The sequence below is a fragment of the Macaca fascicularis genome, chromosome 7 (assembly GCF_037993035.2).
Source record: "Macaca fascicularis isolate 582-1 chromosome 7, T2T-MFA8v1.1".
Taxonomy (NCBI): Eukaryota; Metazoa; Chordata; class Mammalia; order Primates; family Cercopithecidae; genus Macaca; species Macaca fascicularis.
The window spans coordinates 41,662,329-41,683,906 of NC_088381.1; the positions used below are offsets into that span (position 1 = coordinate 41,662,329).

The window sequence follows — 21,578 nt, forward strand, 5'->3', positions numbered from 1 at the left end:
CCTGGGACTCACGTTAAATCTGGTCATACCAAAGACAGGGCAAATGGCCCACACCACGAACCTGTACACTTAGGATCTAGTGCTAGCTCCTTCCCTAGAGTGATCTTGGGCAAGTCACCTTGCTTCTTTGGGCTTTGGTGTCCCCATCTATAAACACTAAAGGAAGGGGAAAATGAGGCAAAATAGAGAGTGACAGAATCAGCCCTGGGCTCCAGGCCTGCATACATTCTAGAACCCTGTGAGGCATCTCTTCTGGAGTACACACCAGGTTAGAGTGGGGAAAGGCACAGGGGCCTCAGAGACCTCTCACGGCAGCCCTTCTCCTTCCCCTTCCCCCAGATGGTTAACTCATCTACCCACCCACCCACAGAAGAACCATGGAAAACCAGGTGTGCAGGCAGGGCCCAGGGTCAGAGCTGGACGGTAATAACGACTCTTCAATGAAGAACAATTATTTTCCTGGCCAGGACATGAATATTGACTCAGCCTAGTTGTGTTTTGGGGAAATCATGGTAAACCAGCTGTGTTATTAAGGTATCGGGTGGAATTTGTTTAGGTTACACTATCAGGCCAGAATTAGTCACACAGCTAATGGCAAGGGTTTTCCTTTGAGTTGTAGGAGTTGAGAAAGTGGGATCCAAGTTCCAGTCACATCCCTGGGCTGGCCCCATCCTGTGAAGACAGACTGGTTCCAGATGGGGCCTGTGGGGATAGAATCAATCTCAATGGAAGACTGCTGGAGACAGGGCTAGCTGTGGTCCTGCACGGGCCCAACTGCATGTAAACCTAAGCTCTGCTACTTCCCAGCTTGTGTGATGCTGGGATGTTACTTGGCCTCTATCCGGTCTCAGTTTCCTCATCTTTAAAACTTGACCAACCAGGAGATGGGAGCTGCAAGATTCTAGCTCAGTCTGAGGGTGAACTCTGTAACCATCTGACTGTCCATAGTTAGAAGGGAGTGTCTCTGGTGGAACTGAACCCCTCTCCCCTGACACTGGCAGCAACCAAGGGGGTGACCACTGCAAGGAAGTGTCGTAGAGGAGACTCCTTTGTGACTTGCATGATGCAGTAAGATGACCCTTATTTCTCTTCCAGTTCAGAGATTATTTAGGCTGGTGGCCAGCTGGTTACTGGGGCCCTCAGCTGTTACAGCTCATTGCTCAAAGTCTGCCCCTCCTCTGAGGCTTAGGAGGAAAACAGTGCCCACCTCATGGCTGTGACCCATCCCTTTCTCCATCCCCAGTTTCCTCAGCTAGGGGCTGCTACTGTCAGACCCTGGAATAAGCTACTTTGCCCTTCCGGGCCTCAGTTCCTCATCTTTAAAATAGGGACAAGCCTGGGCAACATGGTGAAACCCTGTCTCTACAAAAACTTATAAAAAATTAGCTGGGCATGTTGGCGTGCACCCATAGTCCCAGCTACATCAGAGGCCAAAGTGGGAAGATAGCTTTAGCCCAGGAGGCGGAGGCTGCAGTAAGCTGTATTTGTGCCACCGCACTCCTGCCTGGGTGAGAGAGTGAGACCTTGTCTCAAAATACAATAAAGCAGGGACAATATCAAGAAGTATATTAGATAACATGTGTCCTATCCAGAGCTTGGCCCATGTCCCAAGAAAGTAGAGGTTAGTTCCGTCTACTCCTCTGGATATAAATAGCACACATTTCTCATCCACCTACAAAGAAGTCACAACCATTTAGTGACCAGAAATTTGTACACTTCAGATCAAGAGAGAGGTTATTCTGCTAGGGCAAGTAACCCTTACCCTCCTTACCCTCTACCACCAACCCCCATCAAGGGTCTCATAGGAGGCCCCCGGGCACTCAAAGTCTATAGGATGTGGCACCAAGCCCAGCAGTGGGCATACAGCAGGTGCTCAATAGATATCTCTTTAGTGAACGACTGGAGCAAATATAGGTCTAGACACGTAGGGCCTGTGAGGTTTTTCTGATGGCAGGACCTACCCTTGCCACCCAACCCCCAGGAGCCCTTTCATGTAAAGCTAAGCTTTTGGTCTCCTTTTGTGATGTGGTTGCCTCTTCTGGAGGCACAACATGACAACCACTTTTGTGGTTGTTGAATGATAAATTCAGATGTCAAAGCTGAACAGAACCTTAGATGGCAGATTCAAATTCTACTTTACAGATGAAGCACTGTAGCCTGAAGAGTTTGGGTAGCTTTTGTAAGTCAGTGGTGGCACCGGCATCAGAGCCCAGGCAGGAATCCTGACTCCCAGTCCAGTGCTCTTCCTCCTCCAGGTCCAGGCAGTACAAGCCACTCACTAATCTGTGCGGAAACACCTATGTGCATGAGTGGCAAGGGCCAGGGCATTCCCATCAGACTTCAGAGAGTGGGGGTGTCTCCCAGGGTAAGGGTTATATCTTTTCTATCAGACCGGAGACTTCCACAGGTTAGCGCCCCAGAGAATCTACTTAACAGACGCCTACTGTGTGCCAATCACTGTGAATACAGGGATGAACAACACTGGGTCTGCGCTCTAGAAAGGCTCAGAGTCTGAGGCAGGTTCCTTTCTCCTTTCTTTGCCCCCATCCCCAACCTCACACAGTGTGGGGGATGCAGAGTGGAGAGGGAGGTTGGTGTGGGGTCGAGCAGGGCCTGGGAACTCTGTGGGCTGCCCACAGCCGGGATAGTTCCTTGTCCTCTCCAAATCCCAGAGGGACACTCAGTGTCCAGGAGGAGGAAACTCTCCCCAGCTGCAGGCAACACCCCACTGGGGCCTTGGGGGCGGGACCAAAGGGCTGATCCTCAGCCCAGCCTCAGGAAAACATGACCCCCCACCTTGGATGACCCTCTCCCCACTGCCTGGCTGCTGGAGGTGGAAACTGGGTGTGTGCCCGAGCCCCAGCCCACTCAAGGCAGGGCTAGACTTGGAAAACATCAAGCCAAGAGCAAACTTCAGCCAGGAGGGGTTTGCGTTCCCTCCTCCTCCTGCTCTCAGGAGAGGGCCAGGCAATGGTTCCATCTGGTTGTGTCTGCCAGTTACTAGGTGTCTGGAACAGGCCATTTGGGAGGGAACTGTGGTCCCAGGACTATGCAGCAGCCCCAGCCCCCTGGGAGTCAGCCCTTCTCCAGTCCTGTCCCCAGCAGAAGGCAACTGTTTCCCTGCCCTGGGGCAAGGCTAGTGCAGGTGAGGAGTGGCAGCTGGGGTCAGTGGGCACGGTTTGATTCAGGCCTACATCCCCATTCACAACCAAGGAAAAGCCCAGCTCATTCCTAAGCCTTTCTTTCCTCATCTGTGAAACGGGAACAGTCAGACACCCTTTCCCTACCACTAAGGCCACCAGCAAGGACACTGTCAAGACCCAGCACTGAGAGCCCACTGGTCCCCAAGATTGGGACTGTCATGCCTGCTGCCTGGACATCCCAGGCCATTCAGCCAGTATCTGGCCTCGGGGAAAGAGAGAAGCTGGCAGAGGGCCTGGGATAGTATTCGTGGGGACTCCTGCCCACCCATCCTCCCATCTCCTCCTCCTCTTCCTGTCTGGTCCCTGGGGTAGAGAGTCAGAGATATTTCTGGCTGCCTCCTCCAGGCCTCTGGCTTCCCAGGCTCACACAAGTGGTCCCCACATCCCATCACTGCTTTGATGGAGTGAACTGGATGAGAGTTCCCTAGCAGGGGAGGCACATTCGTGTTGGTTCTGCAGATTCATACGTGAGGATCTATGCATATATATCCTAAGGGGGGGAGAGAAGTTCCCCTGCCTCTTCCCACCTTCTACTTGATCATTGCAAGCCCCTTATCCTCCCTAAGAAGGCCTGCAGGTAAGGATGGGACAGCTGCACATCTGAATGGCAGATACCATTTTACATATGTCTGGGCCTCAGTTTCCTCACCTTAGAATAAGGTAGCAGGAGGAGATAATTATTAAGCTCCATTCCATCCCAAGCTCCATTTTGGGACCCATAGTTTTAGCTGGTCACTCAGAAAAGTTCTGTGTAGTGGGAAAAGTGCCATGGAGTGGGCAGCAGGAGGCCTGGGGCTGTCTGCCTCAAGCTACAAGACCCTGAGCACACCTCCCTCCACTGTAAGTGAAAGGATTGAACCATATGAGCCTGAGGTGCCTTCCAACTATGCCCTCCTGACACAAGGCAACTGCCCAGCATTTGTAGCACAGAGAGGCACCACAGCACAGTGGTATGGCCCAGCACTTTGGGAGGCCGAGGTAAGTGGATCACTTGAGGTCAAGAGTTCAAGACCAGCTTGGCCAACAAGGTGAAACCCTGTCTCTACTAAAAATACAAAAATTAACCAGGCGCGGTAGTGCATGCCTGTAATCCCATCTACTCTGGAGGCTGAGGCAGGAGAATCGTTTGAACGCAAGAGGCAGATCACACGAGCCTGGGTGACAGAGTGAGACTCCATCTAAAAAAAAAAAACCCCAAACCAACGAACCAAACAAAAAAACCCACCACCAACAAAAATACAGTGGTATAGCCATACCCTCTAGCGGTCCCCAACCTTTTTGGCGCCAGGGATTGGTTTCATAAAAGATAGTTTTTCCACAGATGGCGGAGGGGAGATGGTTTCAGAATGATTCAAGCATATAACATTTATTGTGCACTTTATTTCTATTATTATTATATAATGAAATACTTACACAACTTGCCATAATGTAGAATCAATGGGTGCTCTGAGCTTGTTCTCCTGCAACTAAACAGTCCCATCTGGAGGTGATGGGAGACAGTGACAGATCATCAGGCATTAGATTCTCATATGGAGCAGGCAACCTAGATCCCTCCCACATGCAGTTCACAATAGGATTCACCCTCCAATGAGAATCGAATGCTGCTGCCACTGATCTGACAGGAGGCAGTGCTCAGGCAGTAAAGAGGATGGGGAGCAGCTGTAAATACAGATGATGCTTCACTTCTCACCTCCAGCTGCACAGCCTGGTTCCTAAGGTCCGTGGCCCCAGGGTTGGGGACCCCTGCTTTAGAATCAGGCTGGCTGGGCCGGGTGCGGTGGCTCAAGCCTGTAATCCCAGCACTTTGGGAGGCCGAGACGGCCGGATCACGAGGCCAGGAGATCGAGAGACGATCCCGGCTAACACGGTGAAACCCTGTCTCTACTACAAAATACAAAAAAACTAGCCGGGCGAGGTGGCGGGCGCCTGTAGTCCCAGCTACTCGGGAGGCTGAGGCAGGAGAACGGCGTAAACCCGGGAGGCGGAGCTTGCAGTGAGCTGAGATCCGGCCACTGCACTCCAGCCTGGGTGACAGAGCAAGACTCCGTCTCAAAAAAAAAAAAAAAAAAAAAAAAGAATCAGGCTGGCTGCATTCCAGGCCTAGGTGTGCCACTCTCTGGCTATGTGACTAAACCTCTCAGCACTTCAGTCTCTTCATATATGAAATAAGGCCATTAATTTCTAATTCATAGTGTTGCTATAAGCAATAAATGGATAATATCCATGGGGGGAGAAATAATAGTATCTACTCCTAGGATTGTTGCAAGGAGTTAATATAAAGTGCTTACAATAGTGCCTGACACATAATGCAATTAAAGTGTTAGCTATTATTTTAGGAAGCCCTTCTTCCCATCCACAGGCCTATGATCCCCTAGGCAGCCCCAACTCCTTTTCCCAGGATCTGGAGCGTCGCAGCAAGTGTGGAATTCCCATTCCCATCCTAACTCAGGGGCTTTATGGGATGCTCATCTGCAAAGCAGGGTTGCTACCTTTTCCATTTTTCAGAGAAGAAAATTGAGACTCAAAAAGAGATTGGACTGGCTCAGAGTCAGGGTCAGAAGCCCAAGCCAAATTAAAACCCTGGTCCTGGACCCCAGTCTGGCCCAACGTATTTGCTCCATTTATGCCTTGTTCTCCAACTTGCCTGTCCCACTCCTCTGAGCTTAAGCGGTGAGATGGGTATTCATTCCGTCTCAGCAACTTCCTAGCTGAATGACCCCGGACAAGCTACCTAAACTCTCTCACCCTCAACCGGGATATTTCAGATGTTGTCCCAAGACTGTGAAATAGGTGTTATTATTGGCCCCATTTAATTTTTTAATTTTTTTTTTGAGGCAGAGCCTCACTCTGTTGCCCAGGCTGGAGTGCAATAACACAAGCTCAGCTCACTGCAACTTCAGCCGCCCGAGTTCAAGCTATTCTCGTGCCTCAGCCCAAGTAGCTGGTATTACAGGCACGTGTCACCACGCCCGGCTAATTTTTTTTTTTTCGTATTTTTAATAGAGACGGGGTTTCCCCATGTTGGCCAGGCTGGTCTCGAACTCCTGACCTCAGGTGATCCACCCTTCAAGGCCTCCCCAAGTGCTAGGATTACAGGCGTGAGCCACCGTTTCTGGCCTACTGGCCCCATTTGTAACGTGAGGAACAGTTAGGACACTCGCACGAGGGCACACAGCTGGAAAGATGCAGGTGAAATGGGTATCTCCCTAGCAGCCCTCAGTGCGCCGGCATGCTGCAGGTGCACGGCATATGGTCACTATTATTACCATTTCTTCTAAGGAAATGAATGACCACACAGGTCTCCAGATGCCCTCCGGGCCCGCAGCCATACAGCCTGCGGGCCACCACATCACATGAGCCGTACTATCTTTAGCCAGGGAGAGATATTTATAGCCCCCAGGGAAGCTTTTGCTCCGAGGGAGCCCCACAGTCTGTGGTGGGCGAACCCAAGGCCCCAGTGGCGGCCTCCGCCCCGCCGGCTCGCCATGCCACGGGGCCCGGAAACCCCTGTGCAGGTATGGGTGGGCGGCCAGCTCTTCCAAGCCGACCGCGCCCTGCTCGTTGAGCACTGCGGCTTCTTCCGCGGCCTCTTCCGCTCCGGCATGCGGGAGGCGCGCGCGGCAGAGGTGCGCCTGGGCGTTCTGAGCGCGGGCGGTTTCCGCGTCACGCTGCAGGTGCTGCGCGGCGAGCGGCCGGCGCTGGCAGCGGAGGACGAGCTGCTGCAGGCCGTGGAGTGCGCCGCCTTCCTGCAGGCGCCGGCGCTAGCGCGCTTTCTCGAGCACAACCTCACGTCGGACAACTGCGCATTGCTGTGCGACGCGGCTGCCGCCTTCGGCCTGCGCGACGTGTTCCACAGTGCAGCGCTCTTCATCCGCGACGGCGAGTGCGAGCTGGCAGCTGAGCTGGCGCTGCCCGAGGCCCGCTCCTACGTGGCGGCCCTGCGGCCCAGTAGCTACGTGGCCGTGAGCACGCACACACCCGCGCCCGGTTTCCTGGAGGATGCGTCGCGCACGCTGTGCTACCTGGACGAGGAAGAGGACGCGTGGCGCACGTTGGCCGCGCTGCCCCTGGAGGCCAGCACGTTGCTGGCCGGGGTGGCCACGCTGGACAACAAGCTTTACATCGTGGGCGGCGTGCGCGGCGCCAGCAAGGAGGTGGTAGAGCTGGGCTTCTGCTACGACCCTGACGGCGGCACGTGGCGCCAGTTCCCCAGCCCGCACCAGCCGCGCTATGACACAGCGCTGGCCGGCTTCGACGGCCGCCTCTACGCCATCGGCGGCGAGCTCCAGAGGACGCCCGTCAGCTCCGTGGAGCGCTACGACCCGGCCGCGGGCTGTTGGAGCTTTGTGGCCGACCTGCCGCAGCCGGCCGCCGGCGTGCCCTGCGCCCAGGCTTGTGGCCGCCTCTTCGTGTGCCTGTGGCGGCCGGCCGACACCACCGCCGTCGTGGAGTACGCGGCGCGGACCGACGCGTGGCTGCCGGTGGCCGACCTGCGGCGTCCGCAGAGCTATGGCCACTGCATGGTGGCCCACCGCGACAGCCTCTACGTGGTGCGCAACGGACCTTCCGACGACTTCCTGCACTGCGCCATCGACTGTCTCAACCTGGCCACGGGCCAGTGGACGGCGCTGCCCGGCCAGTTCGTCAACAGCAAGGGAGCGCTCTTCACGGCCGTGGTGCGCGGCGACACCGTCTATACGGTCAACCGTATGTTCACGCTGCTCTACGCCATCGAGGGCGGCACCTGGCGGCTGCTCAGGGAGAAAGCCGGCTTCCCACGGCCCGGCTCCTTGCAGACCTTTCTCCTAAGGCTGCCTGCTGGCGCCCCTGGGCCTGTGGCTTCGACAACGCCAGAACTGTGACCTCTGGGCCGGCTTTAGGAGGGAGGAGACGCCGCGACTCCTCCCTGAGTTATGGCTGAGTGTGTGAAGCCGGCCTTAGAAGTAGCTGGTAACTTCCCTCCTTCTACTGAGACACCCAGGTCTGGTGCCTTCTGGTGGTGTGGACATGTTCAAGCAGCTCAGGGAGCAGCGATGATGCCATCAAATCACTTGGGCTCTGCTGAGAGCTGGTGGGTCACAGTGTCAGTGAAAAGCGTAGGGGGAGTTGGGATTTGAATAATCCAGGCTTGTATGTAATGGGCTAGTGATTGAACATGGCTGGGAGTGACTTAAATGATGTTAATCAAACTGCCTGTAGTAGGCAAGAATTAGGCACCTACTGTATGCCCAATACAATGTTATGCCTAATGAGAGCTGTAGTTGCCACACAGGGATCCAGGAAGCTTAGAGGATAACCCAGAAAAAAATCTTAACAGTTATAGGACAACAAAAAGGTTTACACACACTTGTCTTGATCCATAGAGTTGAAGGCAACATGCAAAAAAAATTTAAAACCACCTACAGTATAATAAAGTGCTGAAGAAATCAGGGCAAAGGGAAAATAGGAAGAGGAAAAATATATAACTCCAGAAAAGAGGAGAGTGTGCAAACTCTATGGAGGAGGTGAGCAGGATACCATTAGCTGCTGAAAGAGGAGGCTCAGACCGTAGAGGCTGAGAGCTCAGAAGAGAAGCAGGGTTGGGGAAGGCTGGAGCAGATCTGGAAGGTCTCTGCAAGTCCAACCATACCGGCAGAGCAGCAGTAGTTGGGGCATCTGGAGAGGTGGTGAGACTGGGCCAACTTGTAGCAGATAGTGACTGAGCTGAGCCTGGAGTAAGACCTGTGGGGGTGAGAGAATTTTTCACGTTCCCTTTTGGGACCCTTAGGGGAGCACCCAGGTATAAGCCCTTGCCCACCCTGTTTTTGCCATCACCACAGGGGCAGTGGACTGTTAACCCACGTGACTTCAGGTGTGAGCCAAATCCTGCCTCATCTTCCTCAGTTGTAGCCCCTCCTCCACATTCTACAGGTTTGTTCTCTTCTGTCCTATTCTGGCCTTCGCGATTCCCCTCACCGGAATGCCTTGTCTCCTTCTCTCTCCCTGTCAGTGCTCTACCATCCTATGTGCAGCATTGGCTGACCCAGCTCTTCGTTTTCCTGACCTGGGCTGCCTGCATTTCTCATTGGACCCCTGGCTGTAACATCATTGTGGTGTGCACAACCACGTGTGCGGATTGTAAGGGCAGAGATCATGTTCAGTGAGCTGGGGGACTTCCCTGTCCATGATTAAAATGATGATGCCTTGAAAGAACCCAGGCTACAGAGGCCACCAGTTAGCAACCTAGTGCTGACCTCTGTTGTTGGATGAGGACTCTCGTTCCTTCATCAAAATCCCCAGCTTCGGCTTTTGGGCAGATGCCTGTCCCAGCCCTCTCCAGCCTCTCCATGGCCTTGGGAAGACTTCTCTGGGTGGTCCTGATTGGTCTCCATCCCCCAGGACCTAAGGCCCATGGGGAATCTTGGCCTCATCAGAAGTGGAGAATGCAGTGTCGGCATGGCACCTCTGGGGCATGGAGGCTTGCTCCAGGGCTGCCCCTAGCTGCCTCTTCTCTTGGCCTATGTCCCAAGCCTGGAGAATGCCGCCCTCAGAAGCCTGGGACATTCCAGCCCTGGAGTAGCCTAGTCTGATAAGTCTCAACAATAAACCCTGACTTTTTCTTCTTGTGAATGATGTGCAAGGTACTTTCACATCTGTCTTCCCCCTCCAGACCTACCTTGGGCCTGGGAGTTGGGTACCCTCTTCTTGTGGCAAAAACTGACCCACTGGCCCAAAGCCACACAGCATAGCAACAAGAGTTCCTCACTTGTACTTCTATCAAAGTGTAATTCATTCATTCCTTCCTTCCTTCCTTCCTTCCTTCCTTCCTTCCTTCCTTCCTTCCTTCCTTCCTTCCCTCCCTCCCTCCCTCCCTCCCTCCCTCCCTCCCTCCCTCCCTCCCTCCCTCCCTCCCTCCTTCCTTCCTTCCTTCCTTCCTTCCTTCCTTTTTTTTTGAGACAGGGTCTTGCTTTGTCCCTGAGGCTGGAGTACAGTGGTAAAATCATGGCTTACTGCAGCCTTGACCTCCTGGGCTCAGGTGATCCTCCCTACCTTAGCCTCCCGAGTAACTGGGACTACAGGTGCACACCACCACACCTAGCTAATATTTATAACATTTTTTGTAGAGGTGGAGTCTCACTGTGTTGCCCAGGCTGCCTTGAACTCCTGGGCTCAAGCAATCCTCCTGCTTCGCCTCCGAAAGTTCTGGGATTACAGGCATGAGCCTCTGTACCTGGCCTCAAAGTGTAATTTTTATCACACATCAAAGATTTATTTAACTCACCTATAAGCGAACCAAAAAGAATGGCAAAGCTGATTGAAAGAGCGTTTGAGAGACAGATTTGTGTATTTAGTTGGAAGAGACATACTAAAATAAGTTTGCTAAGTTAGAGACAAAACTGGTATATGCCTTACAGGACAAAAGCATGATTTTTTTGGTTCTCTACTGAACAAAAATCCTTTGCATACATGCATGTACATATTTGTGCATATGCCTACAAGTTAGCATGTGACTTCACAAAGTCTGGGCTCTAATCTATAGTAAATTGTAAGGCAAAGGTACATTCCCCTTGAAAATTAAATAACTCTTGTCTGTTCAACCCTGTCCCAAAGTGACACTGAAAGGAAAGAATCCTCCTTTTGCCTTACTTCCAAGTTACAGATAACTTTTCCTAACAGTACAGAGCATTTTCCTCCTTGCTCGTGCCTCCTGACCAGTGCTGAACACCTGAGACTTGCCACATCGTGATCCATCAGCTCATAGTCTCTCTTGTCCCACAGCGTTGTCTGCACTTGAGGCTGTTCGGCCCCGGCCTGCTGGCTCCTGGCATTTGGTTGTTCCTTCATCCAGGGCCGCCCTTTCTGAGATGCCTTTTGTGCATAATAACAACACTGTTCACAGAGAGCTTTCCCACAGTTGACTTGCTTGAGCTTTTAAGAATTTTAAATGGTAGATAGTTTGGCAACACCCCTACTCCAGCAGCTTAATGGAGGGGAAAAAGCTCAAGGGTCGTGTGATTAGAAGAGGCTTGTTAGGAAGTGGCAGAACCTGGCTGTGAACCCAGGGCCATAGGCTTGTCTTATGTGCTGCATGACTGCTTGGCCGACATCCTGAGATGGACACGGTGTTTCCAACGGTCTCCTTAACGCTCCCTCCCTTTTGCCTTTCTCTGTGTATTCCCACCTCTTTTGGGGGTTCGTTTGTTCCCTTGGACTCAGCCCTTTCTCCTCCCTCTTCCATAGGAAAGTTAACTAGTTCTCTTCCCTTAGGATAGACCTGGAAGACCAGTAGCCCCGTTCAGCCCGGGTAATGACTGGTTTAGGCCCTGGGGGATATTTGCACGTTCACCGATACTCCCTCATCTCAGGAAGTGTGGGGAGCTTTTGTAAACCAGTTTTTGTAACCTTCTCTGCCTAAGGGTTCTCACAAGTAAGGCTTTGCTCCACCCACAGTCAGCATGTCAACTGCCCACTGCCCTCAGCAGGAATGGTGACTGTGCCTGGGGTGCTGGTGAGGAAACCAGCAGAAAGCCAGAATGGCTCACCCAGAGTCACACAGGCAGTCACGTGGAAGAGGAGGGACCTGAACTCAGGACTTGGGATTCTCAGCCTCTCATTCCTCAGCACCTCGGCTTGACTGCTGCATGCAGGTGTGGGGGCACAAACCAGGTGCAGCTGGGCAAATTACAGAAACACTTAGGAGTTCCTGAGCTCAGAGGGCTGGGTTTGAAATCTCTCGGTCCCAGCCCAGAGGTTTACTCTGAGAAGTCCGTCCTTTCTGAGAGGCCTACACTCACACAGCTTAAAGCTGCAGGGATCATTTTCCTGAACCTAGTGGCAGCCCTACAGCCCGACTCTCTGGAGCTCTCTCCAGTCTTCCACAAACGTTCTCCTTGCCCCTGACTCCAGATGTCCTGCACCCCAAGCCTTCCTCTGCCTGAAATCATCTTATCTGGTTTATATAGCCCGCCCGGCAGAGGCAGAGAAGCTGCCCCACCCCTGTCCTTCACCCAGGACCCGCTTCCTTGCTGGCTTCCCTTCAGTGTGCTCACAGGGCAGCCAGAGCCATCCTAGTTCAACAAAACGCTGGTCAGAGCATGGTGCGCCCTCTCTGAAAGGCAAAGTCCTTTCAGATTCTCCCACCCTGTTTCCTCCCTGACTTCATCTCCCACTCCTCTCTGGCCTCATCGCTCTTCAGACACACCAGGCACACTCCCAGCTCAGGGCCTGTGGCCGGTGTCTGCCTGCACACTGCCTCACTTAGCCCCACTCTGCTTCCTGCAGGTCTTGGCTCAGATGTCACTTCGATCCTGCGGGCTTTCCTAACCTCCCTATTTAAAATCTACCTCCCCCTTCTCTGTGTGTTCTCCCTTTTCCTGTTTTATTTTTCTCCATAGCATTTAGCATCATCTTCCATGCTATCTTTTCACTTGTTTGCTGTTGGCTTCCTGCTACTAAAATTTGACTCCACTAAGGTGGAGGTGCTTTTCTGTTTTGTTCACTGCTGTCTCATCAGGACCCAGAACAATTACTAGAACATAGTAGGCAGCTTAAGAGATGATTTATATAGTAGGGACTTAAGAAATATTTGTTGAATGAATGAATGGTACTCGACGGATGTTTGTTGAGAGAATGAATTGATCAATTGATCAGTCAGTCAAGGAAACTCCATGGGAGACAGAGAAAGGCTTTCAGATTTCAGAGGACAGGGGTATCATTTCTGGCAGGGCTGTGGCAGGTGGCCAGGGAAGACTTTTCTGTGGAGGTGATGAGTTGTCAGATTCACAGTCCACCTTGGGAAGAGTGGGATCTGAGAAAAGCAGCAGCTCACGGGTCACTTCTCTTCTTTCAAGGGAAGAGAGGAAGCTGGGATTGGAAATGCTAATCATCCCGTGAAGAATGGCTCCTCTTGGCGGCGGAATACACACAGGGCTGCTCTGTTTATTTTCCTTTGGCCCCAAGGAGCTGGGCCTCTTTTTCATCCTAATTACTTTGCTTCAAGTTGCTGTCACATCCCAGGAACGGCAGCAAATTAACTGTGCTGGTGGGAGACACAGTTGTTGGAAGACAGGCTGCCCCCAACAGGCCAGTAATGGACGTGGGATACAGGACCCCCTGGAGGAGGTCTTGTCCCAGCAGCATCCTCTGCAGCTCTCATGATTCTGCCCCAGCTGGACTGGGGAAGCATGAAAAGAGGGAGCCCTTCTCTCTGGCATCCGAGTAACTAACAAAGGGAAAATGGGCCTTTTGTTGGGCTGCAGGGTCTTGGAGCAGGGTATAAGCCTCTAGTTCCACCCCTCTCTTCACAGGGAAGGAAAGTGAGGTCACGGGCTAGGGGCAAGCAACTTTCCTGGAGACACAGCAATGCAAGTGGACCACCCAACCTAAAGCCTGCTTCTCTGGAATCCTCCTCCCATCCTCACATGTTATTTCCTGTGCTGCCTTCCAGGGCATTCATGAAAGAACTTCCCTATGGTGACCCATCCTCAGGCTGCCCTCCCTGATTCCAGGCTTCCATCCTTATTTTTTCTAGGAAAGTTCCTCTATACACACACCGCATTCAGCACTCAGATTCAGCAGATAGAGACAAAGGAGTTAATCTCTAATGGTATTTGGGCACCTGGGCCCTTCAAATCACACACTCATGCGTAAACACACACACACACACACACACACACACACACACTTTGCCAACTCTACAGGAAATCAGAAACCATTGGCCCAACTTGCTTCCCTTTGCAGGTAACATATTTTCATTCTAACAGGAGTCTTACAAAAATATGCCTAACCACAAAGTCCCGATTAGCAAAGGGAATTTCGGGTGCTTAGGGAAGGAGCTAACACTGGGTTGCAGTGGAAACGAGGGACTGAGGACTTTGTAGGTGCCACTCTGCAGAGGGACAGTGCTGCCTGCCTGCCAGCTGATTTTGCAGTCAAACCCTGGCTCTGACAGGGACTTCTGTTTGACCATGGGTAAATTCCTTAAAGTTGCTGAAATGAAAGAGTGAAGGTGTCTCAACTCTAACCAGAGATGATAATTCCAGGAGGGTTGTCCTGAGGGTGAAATAAGAGCTTCTAGACCAGCATATGCAGTCCTCACCTTCCAAGTTCTTTCTCCTGGTTCCTCTTCACACTTTCCCCTCCACCCGTTATTGACACCCTTACTGTGGAGAAGGCGCAGTTTTGGTGAATGGACCGTGTTCCAGCAGTCTGTGCTTATCGCTCATGATGCAGCAGAATGGCACCCAGGGGACCTGGGTCCATATTCCAGCTCTACGTGCCAGCTCTGTGATGTTGGGCAAATGGAGATGATGATGAGAGACTGTTACAGAGTGTCTGTGCAGATTATGTGAAGTACCTGTAATGGGGCCAGAGAAGTAGGCTGGAGTCTGTGTGAAGAGCCTTGAATGCCAGGCTAGAGAACTTGGGCTTTATTCTGTAGGAAGTGGGGAGCCACAGCAAGTTTTTGAGGCAGTGAGTGTGACTGAAAGACCTGCTTTTTGTATTCAGATAGCAAGCCCCTCATTCAGCCCTGGGCTGACGGCTCCTTGTCCCTTGAGATCAGCTTGTCCCTCCAGATCCGCTCCTTTCTCCTGCTCCACACCCCGACAGGTGGTCCTATTTGGGTGACATCACTGGGCTCCCTTGACTGGCTCCCAATACAGAGCAGCAGCAGAAGGTGGGAAGTGGGGAGGGGTGTGGAGTCAGGGAACTTAGTTCCTGGCTCCCTCCCTGCGGGGTGATCTTGCACTGACCTTTTTCCTTCACTGACTCAAGTCCCCGCCGCTGACGGGTGGTCCTTTCCTTACAGCCCTCTGTCTCCAGGTTGAGGTGGCTGCTCTCTTCCCTCCTGCCCAGGCGGGAGTGGTGAAGCCCCAAGCTCACTAGCCTTGTACTATCCCTTAGGGGCCCTCCACCCTTTGTGAACAGCCTCTTTCCTCAACCCTCCTCTAGTGACCTGATTTGAGTGTGCCATCTCTTTCCTGCCAAGACCCTGCTGGACATGGGCCCTGTCCCCTCTGACCCTCAGCTCTCTGGGCTGTGTCACCAAGTGGCTTGGCTGGGGCACATTATACTGGAAAATGCCCATCTCAGTGCCTCTGCCTGATCACACGGTTATGGGAACCAGAGGAATGTCTTACAGGCAGAGGCGGTCACTTGAATTTTGAGGGGAAAAAATTGACCTTTAGAAGCTCTCTGAGGAGTGGCTGGGAATGGAAACCGAACCAGATGGCATGAGCTCCAGAGTGCACAGCTTCTGTCACCCCCTCCCAAGTGAGGGGCCAGGCAGGCCTGCAGCCCCGGCCTCCACCACCCTGGCTGGACTAGATTATTACCAGATTTATCCAAGGGGTTCTGCAAGGTACATAGAGGGAGCCCTGGGGATCCTTGCTTCAGGCCCACCCTTGCCACCTGTTTGCTGGGTGATGTGGGGCTGGTTGCATCACCTTTCTGAGCCCCAGTTTGTATCTGTGATTGAGATGTGTCTGGTGCATACATTTGCTGTGGGGTCAGGTGGGGGAACGTGTGTACAGGCTCACTGTGAAAGGACCCAGTGTAGTGGCAGGGAGGCTCCAGTTGTGGCTCAGACTTCCTGGATTCGAATCCAGTTCTAATACTTCCTGACTGGGTGATCTTAAGCAGTTGCTTACCCTCTCTGAGCCTCAGGTGGGCATCTGTCAGTGAGGACAGCAGAACCTAAACTGAAAGGGATGTTGGGAGAGTAAATGAGAGAGCACAGACAGGGTGGAGAGCAGGGCCTGGCTGTCAGTGTCAGTGAGGCAGAAACCTCCCCGCCCTCAGGTGTGGGCAGCGGAGTATCTTGGCAATAGCGGGCAGTCTGGCTTCAGATGGAGAAGGCAGTTCATGACTGCTTGGTGTACTTGGGAGCCCCAAAGAGTTTTGGCCTGGAAAAGATCTCTCATCGTCCCTCCTGATTAGGGCATTTTCTCCAGAATATGACCCTAGGGACAAAGGCTGGTGCCCCCTCTGGTGGAGGGAGGACAGTGCTGGGTGGAGGGGCGAGTGTGTGAGTCCTCTCACCTGGCCTGTGCAGGCGGCCTCCCCAGCCCTGGGTCTGACTGAAGATCCAGATGCTGAGAAGGTGGCATCCCTGTGACCCATGGGCCCCAGCCCTGTAACAGGTCCCTGCACTCCTGGGGAGCTAAAGACACTTCTCTTAGGTTCAATCTCCTACCTTGAACCCCCAAAACAGCTCTGGACTGCCTCTAAGCGGTCTCATGGGCCACCTGCCCCCACCAGGCCTGGGGTTGGTGTGACAAAACAAAGCTCCTCATCACAGGGACAGGGTGGTGGCAGCTTTGCCCAGCAGCACCCACTGCTCTTCTCAGAGCTCAGTCTGCTCCACTGCCGCGTGTGGCCACTGCTCCTGGCCTGCTCAAGAACAGCAGCCCACGCTTGTTTCTGCTTGCCTTACTGCCATGCAAAAGGTACCATGTGGTCTCCAAAGGAGCACAGCACAGGGGCGTGTGAACCAGCTGGAACCTCACTCCGCTCCGTGGGCACCGGGGGGCCTGTGCAGATCAACACCAGGACCCTCCCAGCAACTACTGGGATCCCTTCTTCAGTCCCAGCCCTGCAGTCCTTCCAGGCTCTGAGGTCTGGTCGCCGAGGAACGGCGGTGGCTGCCTTGGTTCCTGGAAATCACCTCACTAGTAGTCATCCCGAGTACTAGAGCTTCCTTGAATCCCTTTTGGTGGGTCTTTCAGCTGGAGTTCGGTGACAACCCTTGGGAAGGCACTTCCCTTTCAGCATGGGCCATTCCTTGGGTGACTCTCCGGGCTGCCCTCTCCCCCTACTCTTTTTCTTCTTCTTCTTTGAACTTTGCGCACCTCCTCTAACCAGAAGCTGTGCCAGGCACAGAGGCAGAGAGACAAGCCAGGTTCAGCCCCAGCCCCCAGGGCCTCACAGTAGAGCGAAGGAGGCAGCCAGCCCCTGCAGCAGTTAGGACCACCAGGTGAGTTCCCTGATGGAGATAGCGTCCTTCCTGGTGGCAGCTTCACCCCAAGGTTCTCTCATCCAGCTTAACACACCTTCCTCTATGTTCGCAAGGAGACAGGACACACTCTCTGCCCCACTTGACTGCCACTACCTTTACTCATGTTCTCTTGCACCCAGCAGGGTGCTTTGGTTGTCAGCCAGGGAAACCTTTGGCTAAGTTCAGGAGAACAGTATCTTACTGGAAGGACTTTGGTAGCTCAGCACTCCCTGGGAAGGCCAGCGCACCTGGCTGGAAATGGACAGTCCACAGCGTCAGGAGCTGCTCACAGTCCCACTGAGGCTGCCCCACAACGTGTGTACTCAAGACTCCAGCGCTCCAGCCCGCTGTCGGACCGGACAGAGGACCAAAGGGCACTCTAACAACACAAGATGGTCCACAGCTGGGGGAGGGTCAACTCCCCCAACTCAGTGGGTGTCACTTAAGGGGAAATGGCCCGCACGGGGCCTGCTGGAGTTCTTGGAATGGTTCAGCTACTGCGGTATTTGGGATACGTGGCTAAGTCATGCCCTGGGGCTGTCAGTCCTGGGTCCCTGGCTCCCAAGCACCCTGGCATTCATCCTTCTGCCCTCATCTGGCACCCAGTTAATGTCTCTGCTCAACCTGGAAACATTTTCTTAACGACAAAAAAATAAAATCATAGGTTAAAAATCTCGAGCAGTAAAACAGCAGATGACGTTGTGTGGGCAGCTGCCCAGAGGACACAGAACGCACGTCTCCTGAGCGGGTGGCCTTATAAGGACAGGTTCAGGAGTAGAATGGGCAGGAGGGAGGGCCACCCACCAGGAGAGTAGGAGGCTGGAGTAGGGGTGGGTGCCCCACCACTGGGCTGAGTGTGAAGCCAGTAGGATGCCTGGCCAGGACCTGACTCCACAGAGGGACTTGGCTGTGCGCGAGCTCCAGAGGCCCTTGTGGGGCCAAAGCCTGCCTGTCCCTCTGCCTTCACTGTGTCACTGACCTCTCCGCCAGCTGCCACGCAAACCTGGCAGCCTCGCCCTGGGAACCCCCTCCCTCCAGGGCAGAGGCCATTTCCCATCCTTCATCCCGCCTTCCCCCACTTCTGGGCCCAGCAGGCCTAGCACCAGCTGGCATGGTGTGCAGTAAAGGTTTGTGGGGTGACAGAATTAGGAAATGAAGGGTTCTCTGGTGGGAGTTTTGGCTCATCACCTGGGCTGTAGCACCTGGAACTCAGGGCAGCGTCTTCTCTCCTCAGAGGGCCCCATGTGGGGCTGAGGAGGTGGGTAGGGCTGGGCAGTTTTTGCCCTGCCCAGGATCACCTTTGTGCCCAGTGTGAAGACACACATACCATCAACTTCCTCCTGATAGTGTGGAAGAGTTTCACTCCCCGAGGTCAAAGTGTGTGTGTGACAGAGAGTGTGTTTCTGGGAGACTCCTGATTGTCTCTGCACTTTTCTGACCCCAGCATCGCTAGGATTAAAGACCTGGCCCTTGGGATCTGAGGGTGAGCAGAGGAGCCCCCCAGGAGGTCCCATACTGAGAGAAGGACTCTGGAAGCCTCCCCAAACCCTCATTAGGAAAGATCCTTCCCTGAGCTTCCTAAAGCCCCACGTTCCTCTCAGGGTGAGTCCTGCGTAGAGACAGAATGGTCATTTGAGGAGAACTGTGAGGGTCACGCCTTCCCTTTAACAGCTTGCACTGTACCTAAAACCCTATCATTTATGAGCCGTTATCCTGAAATAAGCATTGCCTCGTCCCCTAAGTTCTCAGAAGGCAAAGAGTGTTCCCTGCAGAGGTCAACAAAGGAATTCTTTACTCTCTAGATAAGACAGGAGGACAGGGCAGCTAGAGGCAGCCTGGGCAGCATGGGGGACGGAGAGTGGAAGGAAGGGGCTGAGAGGGCAGGAGGGTCCCAGAAGAGGGAAGCGGCTCCTGACTTCAGTTGATCCTTGGAGGCCAACAGTGACCTGCGAGTGTGTTCCCTCCCCGCAGAATGAAAGGGTCAGGGCCGAGAGGAGGTGCTGGCAGCCCCTCAGCTGGTGCTGCTCCCATGCCAGAAGAATGTCATCAGCTGCGGAAGGTTGACTTGAGATGAAGCAAGAGAGCAGAGGTGAGAGAGGATCAGCGGCAGCTGTGTGTGCTGGAGCCTGCCTGGGGGCCCAGCCTTGCATAATACAAATACAAGATACAAGGAAACCCCCTGATACAAGTACCTGAAATGCCACCATTACACATGTATTATTTTGGGTTAAGCAGTGCCTCTCTGTGGTAGGCCGAATAATGGCCCCCCAAAGACATCCACGTCCTCATTCCTAGAACCTGTGAATCTGTTACCTGGACTTTGCAGGTGTGATTAAGGATTTTTTTTTTTTTTTTTGAGGTGGAGTCTCACTGTTGCCCAGGCTTGAGTGCAGTGCTACGATCTCAGCTCACTGCAACCTCCACAATTCTCCTGCCTCAGCCTCCCAAGTAGTTGGGATTACAGGCATGCGCCACAATGCCTGGCTAATCTTTGTATTTTTAGTAGAGACTGGGTTTCACCATGTTGGCCAGGCTGCTCTCGAACTCCTGACCTCAAGTGATCCACCCATCTCGGCCTCCCAAAGTGCTGGGATTACAGATATGAGCCACCACACCTGGCTGTGATTAAGGATCTTGAGGTGGGAGATTGTCCTGGATTATATGGGTGGGCCCAATGGAATCATGAGGGTCCTTCTAAGAAGGAGGCAGAAAGTCAACCAGATAGAGGGCACTGTGCACATTTCCCCAGGAAGGGAACACGTAAAGGCCTTGAGATCTCAGGCCGAATGGGTTAGGAGATAGGCCTCCTGTCAGAGTCAAAAGGCCACCTTCAGCCTGCTCCACTGGGCCTCTGCGGGGAACATGGTGGGGACCCAGAAGAGGAGACGAAGCATAAGCGGACAGGAGGGAGAGCAAGAACCGGGCAGAATTAGCTTCATTCTGCTTACATGGGCCGGGCCTTGGTTTGCTCCTGGAACCTGGACCCTGCCATCCTCCTGACCTCCTTTCTAAGGATCCTCTTGTCCAGACTGTGCTTGTGTGTCATCTGCTGCTGTTTCAAGGAGCCACCAAGGCAGCCACCTGATCCTTAGTATTAACTGAAGAGATTGTCCTTCTCCCAGGTGGCACTCCCAGAATCCTCTGCTCCAGCCAGGCACCTTCTTTAACCCTGCTGACCTGAGAGGCAGAGAGTGGTTCTCCCAGGGTTTCTGAGTTTGACGATAAATGCTGGAGATTTGTTAACCATAACAGTGATGAGGAGGATGATCATAGTAAAGGTAATGATGATGGAATGAGGCTGGGTGTAAATATGTATAAATAAGTAGCTACTAGATACCATGGCACAATCTTCCTGCACACTATCCTGCTCAATCATCACAATTGGGAAGTTTCAGTATCTATATTTTATGGATAAGACACTGAGGCAGAGAGGCTGTGTGATGTTCAAAAGGTCACACAGCTGGTTAGTGCTAAGGCTGTAGTTTCAGCCCACATCTGACTTCAGAGTTCGTGCCCCTAACTACCACACTATTGTGCCTCCTAAAAAATATTTTAAATGAACAATTTGCTCACTGATGTCTCTCCTTTTTTTTGGACACAGAATCTCACTATGGAGTGCAGTGGCACTGTGGTAGCTCACTGTAACCTCAAACTCACGGGCTCAAGCAACCTTCCTGCCTCTAATGTCTGACTTTTTTTTTTTTTTTTTTTTTTTTTTTTTTTTTTGAGACAGAGTCTCGCTCTGTTGCCAGGCTGGAGTGCAGTGGCTCAATCTTGGCTCACTGCAACCTCTGCCTCCTGGCTCCAAGCGATTCTCCTGCCTCTGCCTCCCAAGTAGCTGGGACTACAGGTGTATGCCACCAAACCTAGCTGAGTTTTGTATTTTTAGTAGAGATGGGGTTTCACCATGTTGGCCAGGCTTGTCTCGAACTCCTGACCTCAGGTGATTCACCTGCCTCGGCCTCCCAAATATTTTTTTTTTTTCTAGACAGGGTCTCACTCTGTTGCCCAGGCTGGAGTGCGGTGGGATGATCTTGGCTCACTGCACCCTTCGCCTCCCAGGTTCAAGCTATTCTCCCATCTCAGCCTCCCGAGTAGCTGGGATTATAGGTGTGCACCACTACACCTGGCAAATTTTTGTATTTTTAGTAGAGACGGGGTTTTGTCATGTTGGCCAAGCTGGTCTCAAACTCCTGCTCTCAAGTGATCTGCCTGCCTCGGCCTCCCAAAGTGCTGGGATTACATGGGTGAGTCACCGCACCTGGCCAGATGTCACATTTTTAATCAAGCAACAGTTTGCTAGGGATGGACAGATTTGGGGCATGTGGGAGAAGGATAGGAATAATGGATGGGCCTGTTAACTGGTCGCCTCTAATCAAGGGGACTTAGTAAAGTGGTGG

The 21,578-nt window shown here is 53.0% G+C and overlaps 1 protein-coding gene across 1 annotated transcript; it reads left to right on the plus strand.

Moving 5' to 3' along the window:
• Window positions 1–6,618: 6,618 nt before the first annotated feature.
• On the plus strand, window positions 6,619–9,812 carry KBTBD13 (kelch repeat and BTB domain containing 13). Its single transcript, XM_005559811.5, has one exon. The coding sequence runs from the start codon at window positions 6,689–6,691 to the stop codon at window positions 8,063–8,065; it is 1,377 nt and encodes a 458-aa protein (XP_005559868.2). The 5' UTR covers window positions 6,619–6,688; the 3' UTR covers window positions 8,066–9,812.
• The last annotated feature ends 11,766 nt before the right edge of the window (window positions 9,813–21,578 follow it).